The sequence below is a fragment of the Galleria mellonella genome, unplaced genomic scaffold, assembly GCF_026898425.1.
Source record: "Galleria mellonella isolate WM207_F2 unplaced genomic scaffold, CSIRO_AGI_GalMel_v1 utg270, whole genome shotgun sequence".
NCBI classification, from domain to species: Eukaryota; Metazoa; Arthropoda; class Insecta; order Lepidoptera; family Pyralidae; genus Galleria; species Galleria mellonella.
The window spans coordinates 3,237,286-3,261,738 of record NW_026442062.1 but is presented as its reverse complement, the minus strand read 5'-3'; the positions used below and the strand labels follow the sequence as shown (position 1 = coordinate 3,261,738).

Below are 24,453 nucleotides of genomic sequence, written 5' to 3'. Positions count from 1 at the left end.
AATAGGATGCATAGATTACTTATATCTCCGTAATAAGTTAGTCAATCTCATCTTTTTATAATTATTTTGAATTCCAAAAGCATTTTTTGGCCAGAGTATCAGCTTCGCTTTAGAGAAAGCCAATGCTATCAGCACTTTAGGGATACCCACCGTCACATGGACCAGATTTATTACATTTATTTTAAACTATATATTTACCGCGTTTCATGCACGTAGAACCCTTTTCCCGAGGGATTTTTGGGTAATCCCTTTTTAGTGGGAAGATATATAAAGAACCCCGTGTAAAATGTCATATTTCTACACCCTGCTGTACCGGCTCTATTACTAAGTTTCCTCTTTTATTAGATTGGGTAAAGTAAGTAATTGTATTTTATATTTATAAGGTACAAAAAGGTTATTTTTTATACATCTTAGAATGGCAAACAAGCTGACGGCCCACCTGACGGAAAGTGGTAACCGTCGCCTATAGACATGAGCAGTACCATGGACATAACAGAGTATACTGTTTCGCCCATGATACCCCCTATACGTTGCCACACCTGAGGACTCAGGTGTTATTCCTCTGTACCCAGTAAATTGATGCCATATCACACCCTTCAAACCGAAACACAGCCATGCAAACACAACTGTTTTACGGTTGAAACATGAATGGGGCAGAGGCACCCAAGCAATCGACTTTTGTACAAAGTCTCCCTCTTATGCGCTGATTCTGAATTAATGTTAGTAATTCTTTATGCAATTGATACGGGTAGGCTTTACTACTATATTTTTTTGTTTATATGTTTGTATAATACTACATAACCATTTAAACAAAGAAATAATAAAAACAAAATAAGTGCCACGAAGATTTCGGAGCCAGTCAATACATCCAAGACAATTTAGAAATGTTCGTTATTTTATTTATCCACCCAGCAATTGATTCCGGAACCGCAAAGCAATATGCCTACCGCTACTGGCGTAGCACGAGAACATCAAAATGAGAGAGATAAGGACTTTGAAATTCTGAATTGTAGGTATTTTTACCAACCATCATGGTTGTAAATATATATATATATATATATATATATATATATATATATATATATATATATATATATATATATATATATATATATATTATACACATATATATACATGTTATATATATATATATATATATATATATATATATATATATATATATATATATATATATATATATATATATATATATATATATATATATACACTTTTATACATAGAGGTATATATTAAAAATTGTAAGAAAATTGTTATAAACAAAACTTACACATGCATACCTACTAGCATTTACTTACCATCCAAACATAGGAGGACACGTGATAGCACCGGCGGCAATCCAAACAAACAATATCATGGTCAAAGCTAGCTTCTTTGATCTTCTTCTTCTCGAATACGTCAATGGTCTGGTGACTGCCAAGTAACGGTCCACGCTGATGGCGCATAACGATAAAATTGATGCAGTACAGAGAAGGATGTCTAAGCTTATCCATATATCACAAAGTATCCAGCCGAGTTCCCATTTGCCTGAAAAGAAAAACAAATAAATAAACGTAATTGCTAAATAGCGATCGCTTTCAGCGATGATACTGCAGATTATGCTTCTTCATTAATATTATTTTTGTAATTAGTTACATTAAGATATTATTCAAGTAAATAACAAAAAATATTTTCTATTCACTTCTATTAGTGGAAAAAGATAGAATAAAATTCCACTCTTACCTACACATTGGTAGGCACAAGTGGAACTGTTAATATTATTAAGCTTATTGCTTATTAGTCATAGATTTCATTGCACTTATATCTGGAGTTTTTCCATTTAACTCTATCAGTAAAGATAATAAATTGTTGAGAAATATTATATATAGATATAAATATATCTCACTGCCTCCCTCATAAGAAGGGTTTTAAGACGAACACTGCTGGCCATTTTTCCACTATTAAATTCTCTTAGTCGCCTCTTACGATACCAACGGAAAAAAGGAGCAGTGGCCTATTATATGTCAGGATCACACAGCATACAAGGAATATAATAACAAAAACATAAATAGAAATATTGTATGAATATTTCTATGATTATATTCGTTTATCAGAATAACCATTATATAACCATTGTGAAATTGTACCACAGGTATTACAGTTTCCATTAATTTAATTCTATTACTTTCATTCAAACTGATTTTAATAACTGTTTATTGTTCTGATAGAATTATCAGAAAGTTCTAGAGCTTGGATTAGTATTCTAAGCTCAATTCTAATCTCTTTGTAGAACAATATTATCATCTCATGATTATATTGTTGTATAAAGAGAGATGTAATAAAGAAAAACCTTCATAAAACGTAATGAACATAAATGTATGACTTAGCAACAATACATGATTTTCGTAGTATTTAGTATAAAAGGGACCGCTTAGATCTTTTTCTAGCTAACTATATATTTTTATTATTGCTGTACTAATTGTATGTTACGATTTTGGCAGGTTAAACCACTATAGAGTATTATTTATATTTTATTCGAGACTATTGTCGTATACGAAATTTAATTAAATTCTTTTCAGCCCTTAAAGAGTGATTGAGTAGGTATTAATCCAAGTAATAACTTTACAAAACTTCAAATTAATAGCGTATTAGTTGACTGTTATGTAAAAATGTATGTATGTTTGTAAAAACGTTTGAGGAATTTATTTATTACGCTTGATTACGCCTAAAGAGCTGAATAGATTTTAATAAAATTTGGTTCACAGACAAACCTATTATCCTGAATTATCTCGCGTATATAATAAGTACTAGCTGTGACTTTATCTAGGGTAAAAGTTCATTAATACGTTTGGATATTTATTAAATAAAATGAATAATTCAAGTGTGATTCGAAATTATGAAATTGATTTATATATGTACCTAATGTCGTAAATTATATATTCCTGCCATAAACTTAATTGACTATATTAAACCTAGTTCTTATTTAAAATTTCAAACACAATGCAATAAAGTAGCAAAAAAATATTAGCTTACAAAATACAGACATTTAGATTAGAAAAAAATAGATAAAAACTTAAAGGAGTAGTAGTATTAACAAAGTAGGACACCGTTCTCAAAAGTGACAAAAAAAACAAGGTTCACAAAGAGTCTAGATGAAAAGGCACTTTTAGTTCAAAGCTTGTCTCGGAAAGGTTTTATAAAGTCGTTTTTAGGTCTTACTTCGGCTTACATTTCAACTGTTCCAAGGGATAATTGATAGTCACAGCTGCAGCTTTATTAACTGCTTTTCTGATTAGGAAACTTGATTAAAATTATTTTAAACAGTTAATCAGTTTAATTAATTAGATAAAGCCTTCTAATTATCATATAATAATTGTCTTACAATACTGATGTTATATTCAATTTGTTTTTTAATAATTTGTGTTGAAGCTTAAGTATACTCCGGTGATTATGAGTAGGAAGAGATATCTGCATATAAGGTTTGTCATATCAATTTGTCAGTGATACATATTTAAATATGCTAATTATCTCTGACGTTAAAGGTATAACACTATACACTACATTTCCGTTATACATGGATCATAATATATAGAAGAAATCGAAATCATTAATGTTCTTTGAAGTTTTATGGCGCCACTGACCTATTTCTTAAATAAAAAAAATAAGTTGATGTTATAGTTGAATTTTTACTAATGTGAACTAAATTTCTAAAACATTTAAGTCAATTTTATTATAACTTATTTATGATAGTTCACGAAATATTATTTTCGTGAATCTGTTTAATTAAAATAAAAATTTTAAAGAATATCGTCTCAGAATGACCCTGAACATTTTTTCCCAAACAACGTGTGTTGAAAAACTATAAAATTATATTAACCTGAGATCTAAAAATAGTATTTGGAGTTTCAAAATTGATTGTTATATGTTGACCTGTTCCTCCTTAAATAATTATTATATCACATCAACTGTCATTAACTGTCTACTACCGAACATAGGTCTCCTCCATTAGGAGAGTTTTGCCAGTAGTTGCCACGCTTAGCAGGCGGGTTGGGAACTATATTTAGGATTTGGTGATGTTTTAAGAGCAACCTTGCTGCCCATATCTCAACCATTAAGTTCCTTTAGTCGCTTCTTACGACACCCACGGGAAAGTAAGGAATGGCCTATCCTATACCGGTATAACACGGTATATAAAGGACTATAGTGATTTTGACTTTTAAATTAGAAACTATATAACATTTATTGTAAGTTTAAGAAATGTATTAAACATGTTTTTACTACACTAGTAATTATTATTATAGAAGACAATTATTTTTATTAAACTACATGATCCCAAAACATGTTGTGTTTATGTACATGTCGTTAGATATTTTTTTTCATCAAAAAAGTCGTTAAAATATTTACTATTTATCAAAAGTTTACTATTCCATTACATGAAGTAGTTCCTGTTACCTATGAACACATAAGGGAGATCGTTTGTGCGTTCTTTGGTGGAAACAGTAGGTTAGTGGTTTTAAAATAGCAATGTGAGGGTACTATGCCCTGCATGCTTAAATTATATAGATATAATATCCTCATATAAGTGCTAAATTTTTTATCTATGTATACGTGGATAAGGTTTCCATCATATATACTTACTATGTGTGTAATTTTATAGTAATATTAAATTGAAAAATAAAAATGATACAAAATTCTTATGAATATATTTAAAAAAAAAATAAGATAAATAGTGCATAATCATTTGAAATGATGCTTATCTTTATTCAGTACAATATGTTTTCATTTTAAAATCGTTGAGAATGATTGTTCCCGCCATTTTAATTAATACGTGTACATATATTAATTCGTAACCAATACGAACTTATGTTTATTTATTTAATATCAAAAGGATTATGTAGTTCCAAATTTAAATTTCAAATATCGATTTGATTTGGGAAATATTTAATCTAATTACTTGTAACACTGGAAAAATGGCGCATCGTTAATCAACACAAAAGATTAAAAAAAAAGTGTCAAATAGATATAGCCAAATATTAATTTAGTTGAATAAATATTGAAACGTTTTTAATACTCGATGTTCTATATATATATAATCTATGTCCACATGATATATCTGGTCTTCTGGTTTATCTGTATTCACACTTCACTTGTACAGACTAATATATTTTCAATCTTTGTGAAATTTGAATAAAGAGACTCAAGATTTCGAGACTTCCAGTCTTGTATACGTAGATTAAATAGCTCTTTAGCCTACATATTCATGTTTCTAAAGCTCTATTGAATGTTTACATCGCATGTCATTCAAACACTCTATCAAGCTTCTATTCATGTTGATAGCTTTATGTTAATTACATTTGATTGTAAACTAAACGTAATCTGAAAAGGTATCATATTTATTTTAAATTATATTTTTCTAGTTATGCCCATAGCTTCGAATAATCGTTATAATGACTGTAATCTATATTTTTTTTTCATGCATATTTGTTGCCTTTAAAATATAAAGGTTCTCAAGGGGTAACAGAAAAAAAAACTCATTTCAAATTGTTAAATATACAAAAATAATGTTTTGTAATGCTTATCTTTATTACAAATATGACAGTTAGATTGTTTATTATTATGTCAACCAGTCATTTCATAATATGTATAACGTATACATATAACAGGAAATTTTATAAATTTATTATGTCGTAATAATATAATTAATTTAATATCCATGATATTTGGCGTGATATTATATTTAATTTGGAGAGGAGCATAGGCTACTTTTTATATTTGTCAATCAAAAATAATAATGTCTGGTCACGTGGAATGAATCACGATTGATAACTAGTAATCTAAAATTGTCTTTGTTTCCCCTTAAAGTTGCAACTAAAAAAAAATATCCTTTATAACGGGTGCTTGCAATATAAAATATTTATTTGGATAATCATATCGGATCTGGATATGCATATTATCTAGTCAGGTCAAAAGTTATCGGATAGTTTATAATATCTGCTTAGTTATTCGGGCTTTATACAATATTATTAATATTATATTACTGACTCGCGTTTTACTTAGCAAGCTTCATAACTTTTAAAACAATACAAACTGAAAACTCTTCCTCTTGACTTTACATAGTTGGATAGGAATGCACTCGGATATTCCACAAAAGCGAATGAAATTAATAAAACTCAACATGGCTAGTGCTGTATTAAATTTTAGATGCATTTGGAAGCAGCCGCTCGTCACCTAGTTTAATTTTTTAAGCGCCTTTCAAACTGAGGAGCTCACAATTTCGGTGGCTATGTTACACGATAATATTACCACTTTTGAATAAAATAATAATAATTAAAACAAACATTTATTTCTATATATAATATTAATTGTATATAATATTAAATAAAATCCGACGAAATTGAGAAAAATATACTACTAATATTTTTCTCAATTTCCTCCGATTTTGGCATTTTAGAGCATACCTCTAAATGACCAAGCGAACATTTCAGATTACATTCGCCGTTTGGTTTCTCGTATACACGAAATCCTAATGTGAGAGTCAGTCAATAGATCTTAAAGTAAGAGATAAGAAGAAAAAACAAAAAAAAAAAACAATGGATTTTTGTTTTGGAAACAATCACTTTTAGTCGATTTATACGAATATGTATCTATCTACAAATATAACAAAAATAACAATATAAAATCTAACGCAAATATATATATAACTCAACAACTTTTTATAAGAAAACTCATCGAAGATCGGAACACCAGAAATAATATTTTTCATACAAACCGCACAGTCACGTAATCGATCATTTAAGTGATGAAAGGTTCAAAAATTGCTTTCATATTTCGACCTATATTCCTTGAAAATTAGTTTAGTTAGTTGCATAATAATCACTCAGTCGGCTTCTGGGTTTATTCATTCCGTTGCCTTTTTCATATCCTAATTAAAAACTAGACTACTAGTTTTAGGTTTTAGGTAAACGATTGCTCCGTTTTATTACGACTAGATATATTATATGTACGAGAAATTGACGGAAAATTTAGCCACTTTCTTTCAATTGATTGCATGGAAAAAATCTTTGAAACGGTGAAATCGGTCAGGTATTTATTTAATTTTTTTGTTGAAGAGTATAAGTGTTCTGCATTTATGGTTTCGATTGTTTTGGTCGAGATTCGAGACTCGACGACAACGAAAAAAAATGATAGCAAATATTATAAACGAGAACTAGGTCACAAAGCAGGTAAAATACAAGGCGACAAAATAGGTTGTTTCAATTGTTTTAGAAACATTTAATAATTTATTCTTAGATTATATAGATAGAGCATCGAGTCTTAAAAACGAGTCAATTTTTTGTTAGCTAATTATCAAATTGGCCATGTTAAGAATTGTAGCTTTAATAAATTTCGCCTGGCAACAATATCGTAAAAAAGAAAAAAAAAAGTCTTGTCTATTGTTATCGAATGTGTCGGTAGAACGAGCGTTCGTTGTCGTCGTTCTCGTTTTCGAATATTATCGCGCGCGTGCATATATTGCCGCGAATATCGTATAAATTAATATATATCGTTTCGTACCGCTTTTAATTATATAACACATAACCAAGAGGCTGATTGAGAGGAGGGCATTGCACTGCTGGTCGGTTGAAGGCGGTGGATAGGTAACCTGGATCTGAGGGTAAGTTCGAACGAGCCAGAAGTTCTGGAAAGCCTAAAACCAGAACCGAATCCTGCTAACTACAAAGCTTCAGGTCAGTTGTCTCCACCTTCATTATCCTCTTGTGTTCATTGTTTACCTACCATTATCGTAATTATTTCATATAGTCCACTAATAACCGTTGCCGGACGATTAATTTCAATTTGTAACATCTTATTTTACGAACGGTTAACAGGCCGACTAGTTTTTGTTTATTAGTGTCCAACTTAAATTTACTAGACTTTACATAAAACTTAAAAAAATAAGCTGGATTGTAAATAAAATAAAAAGTAATAAAATGTGTAAAAACTACATACTAAAAAATAAGAAAAACACGTGCATCATTGCAAATAGTCATTACGTTACTCTTATGCAGTGCGGTATCTAATCATAGCGAAACAGAGTTCACAAAATAATCAAATTTTTATGTACTACGTAAATGCAAATACATTTATCTTGTATTGAACATTAGTAGCAGAAGTATTTATTTGTGTACATACCCAATATGATTTAATATAACACCCTGCTACGTAATACGTACTTCTCTCTCTCTCTTTCTCGCGTATGTGTGCGTGTTTGTGGTTATGCCCAAAATCGTTATAAGAAATATGAACATAATAACCGCGATTTCCTATGATGATCTTATTAAAAGGTTTTCCTTAATATCTGTTTGGAACTAGACTGTTTTCGCGTAACATATACGAAAATATACCAGCAGTTGAATTGATAACTTTCTCCTGTTTAAAGATGTTAAAAATGTTTGTTAGCTTTTAAAATACTTAGCGCAAATAAATTCGATTAAAACCACAACCATTCAGCAGAAAGGGTCTTTAAATGATTGATGGTGTACGTAAAGCCTCTTGGAATAATTAACTTCTTTTACTACTGTATTTACTTAAAAGGTGTTTATTTAATTGATGGCAGCTCTGTCTTGCTAAATATTCATTAGGGCTTATTTTTATCTTTTTCCTAAGTTAAAGTTGAGTCTTTTAGGTTTGTTGAAAATACCGCATTGTACTTATAGCCCGTAAAATCCGCAATAAAACCTTGCCTCTTTAGGAAATGAGAAAATTAATCTATCGACAGACACGTTTTCGCTGCCGTATGCACGACAATAAATGTAACAGTACCGTCTAACTCTTTCGTTCTTTCTCATGCAAGCAATAGCAATGACAATATTATCTATTGCCAATATGCCATTGAAATTAAATGGAATTTCATAGTTGTATTCTTTAAGGTTTAACTGAAAAACTGGTGTAGGTTTTATCTTCTAATATACAATCTAATATAACATCTAATAGCAGTCTGTTATATAGATTTTCCTGCATCTGAAATCCACGCATATGAAGTAACAAACAAAAAAGCTAGTTAAAGAAGTTACCTATACACATATACTATGACATCCGTAATACCTACCTTCATACGGTAACGCATGGCTCCACAGGACTAAGTTGCAAAAATAATTCTCTGGTCACGCAGTGCTGCTCGCAACACAAACGTAAACCATGTCTATAAATAAAGACTACTATCGAGTCCGAAACTAATTGAGCAACCCCGAAATTCAATCGGAAGTATATATCGGAAGCCGATATAAATAATTTCAGAACTAAAGTGCTATGCTTGAAGTGTTAGTGGCTGTGTTAGCTATAAAACTGAACGAATAAATGGATGAAAAATGAATGCATTGTTGTTTGCATAGTAAATTTCATTTCTCTCAGAATTTTACTACTAAAATCATGTAAAACATTTCCGCAAAATACATTGTCATTATAAGTATGAGCGTTAAAACTCGTAGAGCGATGGTCATTACCCCTTATAAATAATGACATTTATGAGCTTGAGATTGCAGACAATCCTCACGATAAGTTGACGATTGCGTCGCTCCCACATTGAGTTTATTGGAGTTGTTTATAATTTTCTGTTGCTATGTTGATTGCTTTTATGTCAGTGAATGTGTTGTATGTATGTATATATATTTAGAAATTTATTTCAATGTGCGAGCAATTCAATAGTTATTCATTTTGTAAAATCTCTGAATTCGTTTTTTATGTAACTGTATTCAGTTTATCTGAATAAGTAGTTATTGAATAGTTTTATTCAAAGGATAGATTTTTCTCTGTTTATTATATTTTGAATATAAAAGACAAAATATAATAAAGTGAAAAAGAAATCAAATTTAAACGTTAAATAGGTTTAATTTTTTTTTATATACTTATATAATTAAATATTTTAATAGAAAAGTAGAGAATTTAAAAGTAGATAATTTTTAAAGTAGAAAAGTAAAGAATTTACTACATATGTTATTATTTGATATCGTTGCTAATTTTCATTTATCTCACATAAATCTTTTTGGAATCAATACTATTTGCCTTCTATTAGTCTCATTTTAATTGTGTGATAAACTGTAGTTCCTATTGTTAGCTAAGCTTTTTTTTTGCTCGAAATATTGCGAAGCAACATCTTCTTTGACAATAAGACGTGATTTACGTTCTAATTTCAAATAATTTTAATATAATATGTCTACGAAACAACTCGTTACTCGTGCGTATGTGAGAGTGTGAATATTTACAATTGAAATAGCGTTTGCAAAGCGAAATAATAGTCATGATGAAATTATAATATTCCGTTTTACCTATTTTGGCTATATGACGCAGACTGTACAAAAATCGTCTACTTGAGTACCTCTTTCCCATACGTGTTTCTGCCGTCAAGCACTTTAATAGCTGTGTTTCGGTGTGAAGGATGGGATATGATAGTAAAATTACAGAGTACAAGGTACAACACCGTTGTCTTCCAGAATAGCAATCCATGAGGGATATCATGGGTATCCCAAAGTGTTCGGCGACGTTATGTTTATAGGCGACGGTTATTGCTTTCCATCAGGTGGATCGTCAGCTTATTTGCCATTCTAAGTTTCATAAAAAAATATATATAATCAGGCTTAGAACCACAAAATAGAATGTATGTATAAGTGAGTAGGTACATTGAACTATTCGAGTCTACAGAATTTGAATCAAAATCACTTTGAAATATTTTTTAAATTTTTGGATTGATATAGAGTTTGTATTTATAAACGTATTGAAACTTCAACAAATAAAAATATTGTGATAAATAAAATAATAAGCCCATAAAAAAGCTTTTAGCTTCTCAGACACTTTACATAACTACGTATAAATAATATTATTTTAAACGGACACAAAACTGTATCTTATCGACTATAAACAAAGAAAAGGTCATGAATCGCTAAAAGCTTAAGTTATGAGGCGGGTTGGAATTTTAGTACTCATGAATAAATATAATAATTTTTGGTATTACTTTCAAAGATTCGTCGTTGAGGTTGGTAAATTTTTGCTATATTGTTTCTTAACCTTTGTTGGAAGCGCATATTTGGTCTATCTCAATATACTTATTTACTAATAGTATAAATATTAAAGTGATTTTTTGTTTATTTCCTTACTTTTAGTATTTTAATAGCTCAAGCTGTCGTAACGAAATTTTGGTATACAAGTACTAAGTGGTATTAAGAAAAACATAGGCTACTGTTTATGGCAGTCAATCAACATATTGCCAGTTACGCAGACAATGTCACGGGTAAAAGTCAGTAACCTTAGATTATATAAATAGAGCATCGAGCGTCAAAAACGGGCCAACCTTTTATAAGCTAATTGTCAAATTAGCTGACTCGTTTTTTTTATCAATATTCTATATACTTACGCATAAAATGTATCTTATTATTTAAGATATATATAACATATTATTTAATAATTAAAATGAGTGTTTATGCATTAAAAAGATGCAGAATTTATAAAATAAAATAAATATAGAAGTTATAAAGGAATCACTAATATTTATTTATTCCGCAAAATTATATGAAAAAGTTGACCCGTTTTTCTTGAAACATTTGTATGGAGATACTATCTATATAGTCTAAGCTAGTATATAACAACCAGTGTTATTTGCTGTTAAGATAACTAATCTATAGGTAAAGTATTTTTTTTAAATGGGTATGGTATTTTTGTATTTATCCATTATAAACGAAAAAATAAAATATTTTTCTCTTTGTAATATTAGTTTAGATCAAATTGTGTGCTACAACGGACATATGTCTGTACAAAACAGTTACACGGCTGACACAAAGAAAAATTTTGTCTTTGGTAAAAGGACAAAGAAGAATCCCACTATTACCACACTGGACAGACGTCTTATTATGGGATTTTATTTCTAGTTTCCCTTCTTCTGCACTGTTATATCGTTCTTTGTTCCCCTAGTCGCCTCTTACGATATATTCTTACATATGGATGAAAAGAACTCATGACACGTTGTTTTTGTTTAATAATCCTTATTAATATTATAAATGTGTAAGGTACTTTGATTTTTTTATCTCTTGCCATCTTAACAGCTCAAACAATCGTAATGAAACTTTATATGTCGTATACATATAAAGTTTCATCACTTAGTCCTGGTTAATTTATATATCTCGGTCATGCTGACGAAGTCACGGGTAAGAGCTAATATAGTGATAATGGTTTATTCTCATTCATTCATTTTATGCTATTTTGTCTACAGAATAACAAAAAGAATTAATACATATAAGTTTTTTTTTATACAACTTAGAATGGCTAACAAGCTGACGGCCCACCTGATAGAAAGTGGTAACCGTCGCCTATAGACATGAGCAATACTATAGACATAACAGAGTATACTGTTTCGCTTATGATACCCTCCATTTATTGCCAATCCTGTACCCTGTAAATTCACTGCCATATCCCACCCTTCAAATCGAAATACAGCCATGCAAACACAACTGCTTCACGTTTGAAACACAATGAGACAGAGGTGATATAATATATATATATACATATTACAGATGTAATATTTATTTTTACATTTAAACAACATGCTAAATATTTTTGTGGAATATATATGAAATTAATTCAGTCTAACAATGAACTTGACTATTTATCTATCCCCGTTTTGTTTATTTAGGATTCGCCCGTTAGAATTTTAAAAACTACACTTAACATTCTAATGTAAAAAAATATAAACAATGTTTTTTTGCCTTTTTACTATTAAGATTCTATAAGGATTTTCACCCCATGTCACAACGCAGACAACTTAATACTATGCTAGTACCCAAGACAATGCGGTCAGCTTTATCGGACAACGCTTAACTGCGGTCCATGGATCCCAGAATCGAATCCCAGCCTAAGCCTCTGGATTTTCAAATTCATGTTTGGATCGTTTAAAAATGATTGTTGTTTGCTCATGTTGTTGGAGGGCACATAAAGATGTCACCTAATAAGCCATGTCAGAGACTTTCGTTTCAACGCAAGTATAATAAGTGAAGCCCATAGATTATATGGTTCTTCGTATATAATGAAGGCAGCATGGAAACTTTGGATACTAGAGGGCGACACTTTTACATTAGTAGTATAAATGACAAAATTTGTTTGTAACTAAAGAAACACAGACAATATTAGTACCTTAGATTATATACATGGGGCATCATGGATGGATGAAATATTGAGTATCAAAAACAAGTCAACATTTAGTTTGCCAACTGCCAAATTAGCAGACTTGATTTTTTTAAAGTGTTCTGTAGAATAAAGAATTAGCGCCATTTTTCAATATTGCAAGTATTCGAAAGTCTCATAATGGGATCTAAATTTCACAAATACGGTGATTTATTTTCAATATAAATTATTTGTGTTATTTTTAATATAATAATAATTAAATGTATATGTAAAATAAAATTAAATATTATACAGAATAAAATAAATACCAATAATGATAATTTATACTACGACAGTGTATAAAACACTTATGTACTTTAATTTAAAGTAAATATTTATATATCTGGTATCCCAATTCATACACAGATGGATAAAAAAGTAGATTTGTTTTTGACGAAGCATTTATACAGAGACACTATCTATATAATCTAATATTAGAAGATTGTTTTGAATGAATTAGATACAACATAAGGTATTGATAAACGTAGAATAAGCGTAAATGTAAACTATAGTTTTGTTTTAGAATATAGCAGTGGAAGTATTTACATACATATTATTTTTAACAAGTGAAAATGAAATGATAACTCCATCTGCGCTATCGGTATATACTTATGGGTTATGGTAAGAAATGATGAGTTAGGACGAAACCAGATCAGTAAGGTCATTGTGACGAATTTTACAAGATTTAACCACGACAGTCTCCAGATAGAACCACATGGAGATCGACTTCATACGTTATATTGTTAGCTATGGAGCTATTAAACGCTATTACCAAGAATCTTTTCCTTGCAAATTATATATTTAAATCTATCCAGAGAAGGCCGTATACGTTCAAGTATTTCTATTTTATATATTTGGGGATTGTAATAGAATTTAGTTCATTTCTACCAATATAACCTGTCAGATCGAACATCTGGTTGATGATACTGGTAAATTAATAATCGTAACTATTATATAGTTCAACTGACTGGACTTTATCCTCATCTATTCCACTATATTCTTTCACTGGTACCCGACCAGTCAATGGCACAAGTATAGTTGCATAGAAAAAGCGCGATATCTTAGCTACACTTTTACATAACTGCTATCCATATTTGATTACGGCATTGTTAAAGCATTATAAAATATCATGCAAACAAGTAACATACCAGTAATATGAACAGCAATTGCTGGTGGCATTACAAATATGCCAACCAGCAAATCAGCTACAGCCAAACTTGTCACAAAACAGTTAGTCACTGTCCTTAACCGCTTAGTAGTCACCACCGCCGAAATTATCAACGTATTACCAATAACAGTCACTACGATCAATAAAAAAAGTATTATAACTACAAACACTTCAAATATATCATAATCATTTTCGATTTCACAAGTTTCATTAAGCTGAGTTAAATTATTTTTACTTATATTAAAATTATCACACAACGTCGTCGCACTTGGCACTTGATAGTCATCATCTCTTGTTACTATATGATAAATATTCTGTGTAATATTGTATTTTTCTTTTGTGTTTTCTATAATTACTTCTGTTTCTATGCTGGTGGTATTCCATTTTATAATGTTATCTATCAGTTCCTGATCAGATATTGATATCATGAGACTACGCCCGTCGACTGGCTCTATTGTTTGACGATGACATTTTCTGAAACAATAGAGAGTTATTTTAAAATGATATCCATAGTCGATCACCGTAATTAAAATAACATTATCAATACGGTAATAACGAGTATAACAGACCCGCTTATCAATTTTACTCATTTAAACATAATTTGTGATAAAAATAAAAAAAAAATACAACTTGTGTTCTGAATTGACCTGAATTGACGAGAAATTAAAGTCGTGTAATGGTGTTAATTAGATTAATAAAAAATTGATCTCTGGTTCTCGTAATAAAGTTCTACTTGAAGTAAATATATGTCTCGATATTTAAAAATTAGATATTATGGTTGTAAAGGTAAATCTGAGATTGTTTCCTAGAGAAATATAACTGTTAACAAACCTGGCCTGTGATATGTATGCCAATATAACACGTGAACAGTTTAACCGAAACATTCCTTATGTTGAATTAGATTTGTGAATGAGAAACACAAGCAGAAAGGGTATTAACAACCCTTTCTGCTTGTGTTTCTCATGACTACTAACAGCCCTTTTGCTAGCCGGATGTATATTTTTTTTTCAGGGCGAGAATGGAATGGTTACTTCGCTTGTGCTATTGATATACACTAGCTGAGCGCCAATGAAGTATGATAGGTGACAATGAAAGCAGGTTAGTTAGCTTATCGTTACAAATTCTACAAGCATTAACAACGATGGTTTCAAGGGGGAACCGTGTGAAGGTCAACCTGATAGGGTATATTGCCAGCAATTGGTTAATCCATAGCGAATTCACTAGTATAGGCTAACTGATCTGACTTCATCTTCATCACCTCACTCACATGATATACCGCCATTGTATATCATTGGCATAGGTGGGTGCAATTTGCGATTTTCATTTGCAAAAACCTTAGGTACAAATACAAATCATAATAGTTAATCAGATAAGGAAATACTCATTTTATACACCATTTAGGTCATAAAATTTGTTTTCGTGGGAATTAACGTCGTCCTGTTTATGACGAAAATTAGTAGCTAATAACAATATATCTTATAAGAGCTGTCACACATTTTAAAGTTACTAAAAATAAAAAGTACTGTAGGCTGCCCATTTCTATGATGTTAAAGTCAAAGGGACTAAAACGTGAGTCTACCAATATTAGGTAGACACTTAAAGTCAGACACGAACTTCTATTATTACGTTTCTAGCAAAACTACCAACGAAAACTAATGTGGTAACAGCCATTTAAGTAAAACTATCTTATACAAAATTTTATAACGATTGTTTAAACAGTTAAAGCGTAAAGAGATAACAAACATACTTTCACATTTGTGATATTAATAAGAATATCAACAAATTTCTAATTTCATTGATTTCATTAACAAATTTTAGGGCGACGTAAAAAAATGCTAAATAGCGAGTATTGTATAATTTCAATTAAGATTTTAGAAAATTAGAGCAATTAGATAAATTAAAAAACAAATATACAAAACAAAAAAAAACATTACATATGAATTTTAGTAAATGCACAAATAAAGTCTCTTAAAACAAATATTGAACCTTAAGCACCTAATGAATTAATTTAATTTACCTATAGAATATTAGCAAATTTCTTCTTTATACCACTGATTTCATTCAGGATTTTAACAAAAGGCGAATATGTAAGCTGTTAAGAAAACATGAGGTATTATAAAAGCATTTTTCATAATATAAAATTCAGCTGTATTAGATATCTAACCTACTACGGATGAATCAAAAGAAATTCTTGTTAGTTTTACTTGACTATAAATATTAAGGCCAGTACTGTATAAAATCTGCAAAGTAAGGCTTACAATAAAGGAATAATGGTTTGAAATAAAGAATTGGTATAAAACTGAAAAAGAACATACTGTAAATAGTTCGCGTTATTGATGCAAGAAGAATGTTGGATAAAAGGATCCCGAAATAGTTATACATATAACGGAAAAATGGAAGAATGCAAATACTAGGAGAGATTGAGTTTATTCTATCTTGATTAGATAGGCAATATACCGGTCAAATTCAAATTTATTTAATGTCGGACAACAAGATCTATTTTGTTAGTACTATACTTAAAATTATAGTAGTAAAAATGGTTATAATTTACATACATACATACATATCTGTCACGCCTGTCTCCCATTAGGGTAGGCAGAAACAATGAAACACCAAATGCTTCGATTCAAACAAACCTCTTTCGTTTCTTCCACATTCATCAATCTTTTCATACACGCTCGCCGGTTACGGGTACTTTTAATTTGGCCCTTCTTCAGCACGTCGCCTATTTGGTCAACATACGTCCGTCTAGGGCGGCCCCTACCTCTATAATTTAATTTACTGGTTATAATTTAATAAACCTGAGAGGCATTAGGTCAGGACGGCAACGAACCAGGGAATGGTTATTTTGTGTTTTAGTTATCGTTCTGACGAAATGCCCTATCACAAGTGCATGGACATCTTCAGCTATCATTTTATAGTAGAAACCAAAATCAATAGAATAAGCGTGTACTCGTATGTATTAGACTAGCTATGAAATTGATAATGCAAGAAATGTATGGATGTCATAAATTTATATACTAATTAAACAGCTATACGAGCCACCTTAGTAGGTATGGGAGACTCACAATTTTTTGCTACATTTGACCCAACTTGCTTTCGTGAAATTATTCCGTTTCACTGCAACACAAGGAATGTCACAACATGCCAATGACTTCTATTTCACTCTGTATAATTTTGTCATTATTGAAATCATTATATTTTTTTTAAACTTACTTATTATCAAAAAGCTGACCCGACCAACGTTTTTTACCCCTATCGGATCAAAACAGAAAAATTTAATGAGAATAAGAAAATTGATATTTTTACGTTTTTCCAGGATTTTTTTTTCCAATTTTTCTCCTGATACAAACCTTCCTCTAACTTTAACGAATATGTGAAAAAGAAAAATAAGCTGAAATAGTCCAGCCGCACTCGAGTTTTGCATTTAACAACAACTGGAAAATTTACAGATAGATAGATATTTTGTAAGTACACCATTTGTACTGGTACTCATTTGAAGTAAAATGATTTTGTTAAAAACTAAGAATACAAACTAATGACTAGTTTATTAGAAATGTTAGAAAAGTATAAATGAGCCGCCGTTAATGGCCTCTTTGCATTGTTTTCTTTTTGCGCTCGTAAGTGTAACGTCTATTCAGAGCTTTCCTTTTCATTGCCCTCTTAGATTGCCCTTTTCATAAAAACGCATACTAATGAGTTTCGAATGATCTTTCCAGTTTTTCACTTTAAACGTTTGAATTTTTAACAGATTTGTGTTGATATTCTGAGAGTCTAAATTTGGTATACCCAAAAAAATGAGCTTTTAAAATTCTGTTATGTCCATGATATACTGCTCGTGTCAACCACCATCAAGTAGGTGATAAGCTTGTTTGTCATTCAGTTGTGTATCATAAGTTGCATAAAAAATGAAATAAGTACACGAGTTATTTTATATTTTTTTTAGGTTTATGATAGTATATATAAAATATGTCCCTAAATCACAAATTACAGAAGAAAGTATAATTCTTGGGTGATTTAAAACATTTGGCTTCAATTCAGGCGACAAATATTTTACTTGATAATAGATCATTTGTTTAAATTTATTGTTATTTATTATTTTTATTGAACAATAAATGTGTCAATGTATATATATATATATATATATTATAGAAGTTTAATATATATATATATATATATATATATATATATATATATATATATATATATATATATATATATATATATTAAACTTCTTCGAATTCGAAATAGGGAAACATTTCAATTATTTAATTTAAATTTTTAAACTAAATCTTCGTTAATAGATTAAATTAATTATGTTTAGTACATACAAAACATATTTATTCCATTTTATGGCTATATTATTAGATATAAATCCTCCGCGAAGCTTGTAAAGATATTAGGAAGCTTCTGTGCTTCTTAGTAGAGCCGAAATGGCTATGTTAGCCATGACTACATGTTAAATAGTGCCAAGAAAGACAACGGAGTACCATTACATTACACATTGGACGAAATATGAATACTTGACTTGTATACCGGAAATCATAATCATCTTTATTTTATTTTTAAATATTTTGCTCCTCGAAATATTAATAAAGACGTATTATGTTCTCATCATTTTCGCGTGTGTAGGTATGTTATTATGATAATATTATAAGAAGAAAACGGTCTAGTATTTTATAGCAGTGTCATGTTAACGCCGGTCTTGTGGCTTGAGGGATCCGGTATAATAACACATAACTAGCGGGTACATGCTAATGTGGTTTCCCATGTAATTCCATTAAACCCTTTAGTCAAAACGGTTTAAAGGCTTATGTTTGCAAATTTTATATTCATAACTCCAATGAAATATTCAAATACAAAGATTCTAATTTTAAAAAATATAATAGGCATTAATTTTATAAGTTAATATTCGAAACCTAAGTAGATAATTAAATATATCATTTATATTATATTGTAATTTCGATAATTAGCTGAAGATTATAAAACTATATTTTTTCAACAATATAATTAATTTTTGCTTTATAATAGTTTTTTTTAATGTTTAGTTTTCATTCCGTTGCATCGAATGTTATAAGCAGTATAATATTAAGCTAGTTTGCTTTGAATAAAATATAAGGAATACATGTAAGTACTTATAAGGCTTATAACTCAATAAATAAAAATCACTCGAATTATCATTAATCATTTTCAAAATATTGGATCTTTTGAAAATGATTAATGATTTCACACTCTAAAAGATTTTCCAAGAAAATATTTTAAATATTTTAAACTTACTTTGCATTCAGTTATTGAATAACAAATTATTTTTTTTCCAATACATGGAATTGTTATTTTATTTTAAAATATATTAGTTATAGATAAGTGCACGCAAGTGGTGGTAGATAGATAGGTAGATAGCTTATGCCAAATTAATATTATTTACATGGATTTAATATAAAATGTTAGAGAGAAGTCCGTTCAGTAAGAATGTTTCTAACAATTATCTACTTATGTCAAACTTTACAGGTTTTTCCAAATGATTGAAATTCTAATTTCCGGCCCTAAAATATAGAACTTCTCTTTACTCATTTCCTGTATCGACAGGAACATCATTCTCCTGATATTTATTTATTTTGGTTTTATTTAACAAGAGCAGTAAATTATTGGGTACTGTTACGGGGTGGGTCAGATGAGACTTTTTAAAAAGAAAATTATTTTAATTAGCACGAGTCTTTATTATGAAAATTAACAAAGCGTCTTGTTCGTCTGAGGTTCAAATCCGGTCTGAATTAAAATATACTGAAAAATCGCTGGAAATGGATGGTATGACGCATACCTTATTGTTAACCGCTGACTGTTTCGAAAATGCAGTTCAGCACTTTTATGTTCGTATGTTGTACATAACCACGGCTATATAACAACCCCCCCATTAAGATTTATCATCATAGTTGAAAATGATGATAAATTCAATATGATAAGATGTGAAACTCAGTCGGACAAATAAAGAATGAGCCTTAAGTGTAATAAGATATAGAATAATATAGAAGTGATTGATATAGTAAAGTTAAGGTTTAAACATAGTTAAAACATTCGTAATAGAACATAAATAGAAAACTAAATGAACTAATATAATTAACAGTTGGTAATAATTAAATTATTATTTATGTTAGAGTTACATTCAAAATTATTAGAATTAAGTGAATACTAATAATAGACAAATAGTAAAGTTAAGATGAACCAGTGACCCAGTGATTCTATAATATCTATTTAACTAAGTATAATGTTGTTTTTATTTAATTCTGATATTGGGATGACTTTTTAAAGATAATATTTCTTTTTACTGGAGTTGGATTCTGGATCTCTAGTTCTTCGGTATCTGAAGAGTCGGTGATTTTATTTGCTTTATCAATAGTGCTTACAACTTGTATAGGTTGTTTAGAACCAGACTGTTTATTGCTACAGTTATTAAATATTTGAACACAGTAACGTGACGAATCTCGTTTACACATAAATTTTCTACTCTTATATAACAGATACAATAGAAATATAACTGAAACAACATAACTTACAGACATGTATTGAACACTATATTTTTGAAAATGTGTAGGATTTTCTAACTTGTCTAATTCCTTTTCGAAACTGTCTAGATGGACACTAGCATGCAAAAGTGAATCTAAATTATGAACATTATTTAATTTTACGAAAGGCAATTTCGATAAAGTTTTATTTAGTTTATTCTTTTCGCAACAGTCATCTTCGATGAGGTTGAAATTTGAAATTTCAGTAGTAGCGCTTACATTTAACCTTATGCTATTCTTATACGTAAACTGGAGAGTTTTGAAAAATGCTTTACAATTTTCTTCTAACTTGAATATACCTATACCAAACAGTAATTCATTATAATTATTGGAATCATTATCACAGGAAATGTGACATTTCCCGGGTTCCGATTGGACATAGATCCATCGATTGTTACTTATTCTATGAAACGTGTCTATGTTACCTTTTAAAAGTTTCACTTCACAAGAGTTTGGCAATTTACTCACTACTTCCGTTATCAACACTATTTCGCACATTGGCCACGCAATAGTAGAAAACACGTTGTTTAAATCACACACATAGTATTTATCACTTATTAGCTTGCACTTGGAAACATCGTCAACAAATGAATAAAACAAATGATCAGCTGTTATTGTCACATAACGAGCAGTCGGCGCGATTAGCGCATAGGTGTCAGGTTTTGAGATATCATACGGCACTGGAATCGGTATTACATGGTAAAGATTATAAAGTTGAGGAAGGACGAGCGGTATTTTTATAACTACAATAATTCTACTGTTATGATAATAACAAACTAGTTTAGATGCATCTATGATATCATGTATATTTTGTAGTGATAAGGATACAGGGAGTTCGCAATGCTTAGGCAAGTTATTTGTGTTGCGTTCGAGCTCCTTATATAATTGATGTGGACTTAGTACAGTCGGATGCAGAATATTTAATTTGCTAAATAGTATTGCGTTATTAATATCTTCTATATCGAACGATAATGTAATAATTATGCTGTCAAGGCAATTTAACATAGAATTTAAGTGGGTTTTTATTTCTAGCTTATCATTAGAATTTGTAATTTGTTCAAACATTTTATTGATAATATCAAAATTTTTATTTAACCTATTTTCGTTTTCAGTAACTTTGTACAATGTGTCATTAAAGGTAGATACTGTAGACTTTATAACATGAATATTTTCTTTCATTAAATGAGCTAACTGTTTTTCGTCTGACTGTACATCATCGATAGCTTCTGAGAATTTAATAGCGTCATTCGAATCTAATGTTCCGAACAAGGATTTGAGTAATGATCCACCTGCATCTATCAGACCTCTCTTAACGCGAGGCTGATGTCCATAAATAAGGTATGATATAGAAGAAAACTTTTTAACATTATTAACGTGTAGACTTTGTAGTGATGAAAGAGAATTCGAACAGTCCGTTTGAACTTTTGAAGAGGCGAAGTTTTTACAAAATGTGTTTATTTTTTCGAATAACTGTTCTACATGACTTAAATGAGGCTGGACGCGAGCTATATCCATATATGTTACAACGTTCCATTCGTCGTTAGTATACTTTACATCTAATAACTTATCAAAGAATAATCCGGGACTGCTTATTATCGGTGAGACAAACTGACGGCACGAGCACAGCATTGTGACGTGTCTGAAATGAGACGGAGAAGGATACTATTACATACAGTGATTCACAGGTTGGCAGGTTTTATTTCGTCATAGTGATGACGTACATGTCTACGGTTGATCAAGAGTGTCACTGTATGATTGCCGTTTATTTTAATGATTTTATATGGACCTTTCCATACTGGCGACAATGCTTTGTTTTGTTTGTGGTGACAACGTATGTACACCATATCGTCGGCGTTGTATGTTACTGGCCTAGAATGGGAATCGTAATATCTTTTCGACCTTTCTTTTGAATTGTGTATGTTTTGTAACGCTTTATTACGACTATAGTATAACCTATGATTAAGTGCGCGGATATAGTCTGTATATGTATTATTTTCTAAACGGTCTATGGATTGAGGCGTATAGGGTTTAAATCCTAACAAGAGTTCGAGAGGGGAATAACCTGTAGTCGAATGAACATTAGAGTTATATGCTAACATGGCAGTATTTAGGTAAAGGTCCCATGTATGATAATTTTCGTCTATGTAGGATCTTAAATATTCTTTTAACGTTGAATGACTTCTTTCTAGTGCACCACAGGTTTGCGGATGGTATGGTGATGCGAATATATGTTTAATTCCGAAAAGTCTTTCTAATTGTTTAAATACATCTGAACAAAAGTTTGTACCTTGATCACTGACAATATTTCTTGGTATATCAAGATGAGAAATGAAATGAACTAACATCTGGGCTGTTTCTTGGGCTGAGCAAGTTAGCATTGGATAGGCTTGGGAATACTTAGTTAGATCGTCTTGTAATGTTAAAATGAATCGATATTTATTTGGTGTAGTCTTAGGTAAAGGGCCTACAATATCCAGAAATATTTTTTCAGTGGGTTTTGTAGCAGTTGACGTGATTATCATCGGGGCTCTACCCGTATGACGCATGGGCTTGTTGATTTGGCAAGATTTGCATGCTTTGACATAGTTCTCTATATCTTGGTACATGTTTTTCCACCAGTAAATTGTTTTAAGTTGATCATACATATGTGTAATACCTGGGTGACCTGCAGAGGGTGAGTCGTGGTGGTCCTTTAATATTTTAAGGACCTCAGGAGGAGTCGGAAATAGGATGTTATTGTGATATATGTGAATTTTGATGCCTGTGTTGTGAAATAGGAAAGATAACATATTGTAAATTTTTAAGAATGAGATTTTGTTAAAAGGGTCTTTAAAATCTGAGATGGCGAACTCCTTTTCTTCCATGTACCAAGTAGTTATCATATCTCTATAATCTCGCAGCATATTAAATATATCTTTATAAGAGATTTCATCGTAGTGATGGACTCGTAAAAATAAATGTGTGAATATATGTTTGTCATTCGAAGTACTATAAAATGTGTATAGTTCGCGCTCTATGTTTCGAATATCATTTACGTCGTTCTGATTTTTGGATAATTGTATAATTTCAGAACAGTATGGGATAGAGTCGTCAAGATCGATAGCAGACGGGTAAGTGATCATCTTGCATTTAGCTTTAAGCAGTGATTCATTATGTTCTTCTATTATAGTGTTGTAAGTATTATTTTGTTGTTGACTAATTTGTAAATACTTTTCGTAAGTTTCAGATGTGGAAGGGACATCGGAGTCAACAGGAAGAACATGTTTAGAGGAAACTGAGGTAGGACTTTGGGTATTATTATTATTAATATAAAAATTGTTTTTATATGTTTCAGATCTAACAGCGATTTCTGGACCAGTAAAAGGAATGGGGTTATGAGACAGAGAGTCGGCATTGCAATTGATTTTTCCCTTTTTATATACAATTTCGTAATCATACTCCTCGAGCTTGAGTCTCCAACGGATTAATTTTGAACTGGGATCTTTACAGTTAAACAGCCACTGTAGGGGTTTGTGATCTGTGACGATATGGAACTTTCGTCCG

The 24,453-nt window shown here is 30.4% G+C and overlaps 2 protein-coding genes across 2 annotated transcripts in view; both read right to left on the bottom strand.

Moving 5' to 3' along the window:
* LOC113514420 (probable G-protein coupled receptor No18) overlaps positions 1-24,453 on the bottom strand; it is an 88,122-nt gene that overhangs the window by 18,474 nt on the left and 45,195 nt on the right. The window contains exons 2-3 of the mRNA XM_052895329.1: positions 14,331-14,824; positions 1,317-1,545 (exon numbers count right to left, since the gene is read on the bottom strand). Of these exons, the coding sequence (XP_052751289.1) occupies positions 1,317-1,545; positions 14,331-14,778 (677 nt within the window). The 5' untranslated portion in view covers positions 14,779-14,824. The remainder of the gene's footprint in view (positions 1-1,316; positions 1,546-14,330; positions 14,825-24,453) is intronic.
* On the bottom strand, positions 20,626-22,769 carry LOC116412932 (uncharacterized). Its single transcript, XM_052895281.1, has one exon. It carries the CDS (start codon positions 22,537-22,539, stop codon positions 20,626-20,628), a length of 1,914 nt encoding a protein of 637 aa, XP_052751241.1. The 5' UTR covers positions 22,540-22,769.